The 802-nt window shown below is 42.1% G+C and overlaps 1 protein-coding gene across 1 annotated transcript; it reads right to left on the bottom strand.

Annotated features, from left to right (window-relative positions):
- Positions 1 to 3: 3 nt before the first annotated feature.
- Positions 4 to 798, bottom strand: LOC114614018 (interferon-induced protein with tetratricopeptide repeats 1-like; the record flags this gene model as incomplete). The annotated part of the gene is made up of 1 exon (XM_028759469.1): positions 4 to 798. A coding segment is annotated over one exon (795 nt), but the record flags the coding sequence as incomplete, so codon positions are not given.
- Positions 799 to 802: the final 4 nt, after the last annotated feature.

Genomic DNA, 802 nt, shown 5'->3' with positions numbered 1-802 from the left:
TATTTTCAGTCCTTTTAAGTAATGGGTGATGGCTGTGTCTTCTGATTTGATATGGAATTGTTGGAAGAGACCATAGCGCAAATGGATCTCTTGCTGCATATGATCTTCCAAGTTACTCATGCTCAACACTTTCTGAAAATTTTCCTCAGCCTCTTCAAGTTGACCAATCTCTGAGTACATTTCAGCCAATTCAATATATGCCATATCGTATGTTGGTTTCAGTTCTAAAGTCTTTTTAAAATAATATATAGCCAAACGGATGGATTCGTTGGCATTTTCTCTATCTTTCCCTCTAGGTTTCATGTTTGCAGCTTTCTTTATTTGAATCAGTCGTGTCTTATGGCAAAGACCAATATGGAAATGCAAGTAGGCGGAAGAAGGTTTTGTCTGCAAGGCTCTTTCAAGAAAGTTGAGAGCTTCTTCCACACAACCTTTCCTTCGGTAAAATTTGGCTACATATCCAAAGATATTGTTCTGGGAGGGTATTCTGGGCAGAGCTTCCTCAATGTGGTTTTCTGCTTCATCTGTTCTTCCTAAATCCTGGAGCTTTAGGGCAAGGAGAACTTTAATGTGTGGATTTTCTGGACTTAACCTGACAGCCTTCTGTAGAGGTTCTAGAGAAGTTCCAACACAGTAATCCAGGTTAGAGGCTACGACTGCATAGCCAGTGTTGAACTCAGGGTTGTCAGGCTCTTCTTCCAGAGCCTTTGCAAAGCAGGCCAGGGCTCGATTATAATTTTTTCCTCCACACTTCAGCAAGGCCCAGCCTTCCTCACAGTCCATCTCAGCACACTCCACCCTG

This window comes from Grammomys surdaster, unplaced genomic scaffold (assembly GCF_004785775.1).
Source record: "Grammomys surdaster isolate TR1022 unplaced genomic scaffold, NIH_TR_1.0 126286, whole genome shotgun sequence".
Classification (NCBI taxonomy): domain Eukaryota; kingdom Metazoa; phylum Chordata; class Mammalia; order Rodentia; family Muridae; genus Grammomys; species Grammomys surdaster.
This window is presented reverse-complemented; position numbering and strand designations above follow the sequence as displayed.